The sequence below is a fragment of the Anoplophora glabripennis genome, unplaced genomic scaffold (assembly GCF_000390285.2).
Source record: "Anoplophora glabripennis isolate ALB-LARVAE unplaced genomic scaffold, Agla_2.0 scaffold1, whole genome shotgun sequence".
NCBI lineage: Eukaryota > Metazoa > Arthropoda > Insecta > Coleoptera > Cerambycidae > Anoplophora > Anoplophora glabripennis.
This window is the reverse complement of record NW_019417028.1, coordinates 1251177-1254826: the sequence shown is the minus strand read 5'-3', so window position 1 is coordinate 1254826 and position 3650 is coordinate 1251177. Positions and strand designations below refer to the sequence as shown.

At 32.8% G+C, this 3650-nt stretch overlaps 1 protein-coding gene across 1 annotated transcript in view; it reads right to left on the bottom strand.

Annotated features, from left to right (window-relative positions):
* Positions 1–3650, bottom strand: part of LOC108911220 — a gene marked incomplete in the record, with an annotated part of 172117 nt that overhangs the window by 11377 nt on the left and 157090 nt on the right. Inside the window, 1 exon segment of the mRNA XM_023455849.1 lies at positions 1746–1912. Within this exon segment, the coding sequence (XP_023311617.1) occupies positions 1746–1912 (167 nt within the window).

Genomic DNA, 3650 nt, shown 5'->3' with positions numbered 1-3650 from the left:
TTTTTTTTCTAAAAAACCGTGCCAGGACCTTGTAGAGAATTCATTCAAGTTTCTGAAACCCACCGTCGATTTTCTGTGCAACCATTGGTTTCTGAGATATCGATGAACAAAGAGAAAATGATCCATTTTCATTCAAAGTCCGATAGCTCAGCGAGAAATGGTCGTATCGAGACCAAAAAAAAAGAAATTGAAGTTAAATGAACAACCTATCTAATCCATAAAGTGGTTAAGTTGGAAAAAATTTTTTCAAGTCCGTACACCAAAATTAATCCCTTAACTTTTTCCACTAGTGTATTTTATTTAGAAAAATATGCCACCAATAGCCAGTAACTCCGCCACTGGAGCATGTAAATTTTAGGAAAATCCCTCAGATTTTGGACAATGTTTACATAAATACATGCGCTCAATTTCAAATTATTTCACTTACTAGTTTTTAAATTATTTAAAAAAATTAAAATTATTTTTTGCAGTTGAACACCGTATATCTTTTCAACGAAGCATCCTAGATAAAAACTTTATAGGAAAGACTCCCCTTAAAATTCACCAAAGAATACGAGGTATCAATTTTGGTCACCATTAGTGAATCACCCTGTATAATAACAGTCCGTCACCCTATCCATCAAATTCTTCCAATGAGTACTACTAATAATGGTTTGATCATACTAATTAATGTGGTGAATTGCTGGAACGTACCTGGTGACCGTGGTCGTGGTTTTACGGTGGGTGCTAAGTCGTCGAAGTCGTCGTAACGGTTAAGGGAGATAGGAGATTTCTGCGAAGGAATGAAATTGTCGGTGTGTCGGCGTGAGTTCATATCCTGAAGTTCCTGTGGACAAATTTTACTGATTTAGAAACGCTAATTTGAAACCTTAAGTCTATGTACTAAATATAGCTAAATAATGTACGAATCGACACAAATAAGTTTACGTCTGAGATAGCTCCACCTACAAATATCTACGTCTTACTTCTTCTAGCCGAATGCGTTCTTTCTCATTCTCGCCTTAGTCAGAAACACAAACTTATTTGTGTCTTGTAGTGTGTTATAGTTTTGCGTTTCTTTTAGGACACCTTTTATTATTACCGAGAAAATAATTTGTCTTATTGAATTACAACGTATTTTTGTTGATTTGACGTTTCGTATCACTGCACGAAAATTTAAAAAATGTGTAGAAACAGTTTAGTAGATCGTCACTGGATGAAATCAATAACTGATTTGAGTTACATCTTGTAGTTGTAGGGTAAAATTTGAACTGGCAAAAAGAAGACCGGCGTGCTGTTGGAGAATTGAAAGAGGCTTTAATCTCCAGACCTGTTCTACCACTCTATACAGGGTGATTCAGAACTTATCCAAAAAAAAATTCTGGATGTACAGGGGATCCTTACAAATACAATTTTGTAAAGAAAAAATCAAAAAGGGCAGTTCGAAAATGATTTAAAAGTACACTTATATGTATAAAGAAATTATTCAATTTCTAAACCCCTTAAAACCGTACTGCACTGGATCCCTTGATAGGCAATGATTTATTACTTTTCATCGAATATGATCCTACTATAACGTAGGTTAAAAGACTAATTTATAAAAATACATTGTTTCTAAAAGTTAATGATATATGTTGAAATAATTATACATATTCCTTATTTGACACTATCACTGATAAGTATAAGGATATGAATGCACATGTTAACATCACAACACCTTTAGAGACATTTTTTCGTTGTTTCTGTACAAAATATCAAGTACTCACCTCTACGTAGTTTGTTGGGAACAGACCCACCATGGCATTTAACTCCCCTTCGTACCAGTTTTTGTCGACCTGCCTCCTGACGTATATTAAATCTCCTTTACGGAAAGTTAACTCCCTGGCGGTTTGGCCGACGAAATTATAAAGGGCTCTAGCTACCAGTCGAGGTTCTAAAATTAAACATATTAACATTTTAATCTTCGTCAAGAAGAATGAAACGCACATAAGTTTTTTAAATATACAGGGTGTGACTATCGGCAATGTGTCGTTTTCGAAAGTAAAAAAAAATTCACATTTAAATTACAGGCAGACCATTGATATATAATAAAGCTCTTCCCTCCAAATATCATTAATAAACAAGGTAAATGAGAACGGCCCAAGAATTGAATCTTGTAGAACTCCTGATATCGCAAAAATATCAACTCAGACTTTAACCACAATAGTGAACATTAAATGCGCTGTTTGTTGATTAGGACATAAACAATTTTAAAAAATCTGATAATCCAAAACATAATAATTTATACAGGGTGATTCACAAATGGTGACCAAAAATGAAATCTCGTATTCTTTGGTGAATTTTAAGGGGAGTCTTTCATATAAAGTTTATATCTAGGACGCTTCGTTAAAAAGATACAGGGTGTTAAACTTCAAAAAATATTTTTAATTTTTTTAAATAATTTAGAATTTAGTAAGTGAAATAATTTGAAATTGGGCTCATGTATTTATGTAAACATTGTCCAAAATGTGAGGACTTTTCCTAAAATTTACATGCTCCAGTGGTGGAGTTACTGGCTATTGGTGGTATATTTTTCTAAATAAAATACACTAGTGGAAAAAATTAAGGGATCAAAAAAAAATCTAAATTTTGGGCGATTTTTCAAATGGCTGTATCTTTGATAAAAATGGTCGTATTGAAGTAAAAAAAAGCAATTTGAAGCTTGAAGTTTCTAATTATTGGATCTTGCAAAAAAAATTTCAAGTAACACGTATCGCGCAATCTTAATGAATATCATGAAAAAAAATTTTTCGAAATTTTTTTCGATCTTATTTTTGGTGTACGGACTTGTAAAAATTTTTCCAACTTAACCACCTTATGGATTAGATAGGTTGTTCATTAGCTTCAATTTTTTTTTTTGGTCTCATTACCATTTCTAGCTGAGCTATAGGACTTTGAATGAAAATGGATCACTTTCTCTTTGTTCATCGATATCTCAGAAACCAATGGTTGCACAGAAAATCGACGGTGGGTTTCAGAAACTTGAATGAATTTTCTACAAGGTCCTGGCACGGTTTTTTAGAAAAAAATAATTTTATCCTTAACATGACTGAAAAATCGTAAAAATAGGATCCATCAAGCCGTTTTTTTGTTTCATTCGATTGAATTTTTTAAAAAATTAAAGGATCACGTATTTTTGCCTTTAAATGCTCATAATCTGTAAAAAAATGAAAAAATTTTTCCTGATTTTTTTACATTGTTATTGCAGAAAGCGTTTGAAATTATTCAATCGAATGAAACAAAAAAACGGCTTGATGGATCGAATTGAAACTCTGTAGGGCTTTTAGGGGTACAATGACCTGCAAAAGGCACACTTAACATTAGTCATTTTCCCAATATTCTCAATGTGGCACGTGATTTTCTAGGAGACCCCTAAAAGTCCTATTTTTACGATTTTTCAGTCATGTTAAGATTAAAATTTTTTTTTCTAAAAAACCATGCCGGGACCTTGTAGAGAATTCATTCAAGTTTCTGAAACCCACCGTCGATTTTCTGTGCAACCATTGGTTTCTGAGATATCGATGAACAAAGAGAAAATGATCCATTTTCATTCAAAGTCCGATAGCTCAGCGAGAAATGGTCGTATCGAGACCAAAAAAAAAAAAATTGAAGTTAAATGAACAACCTATCTA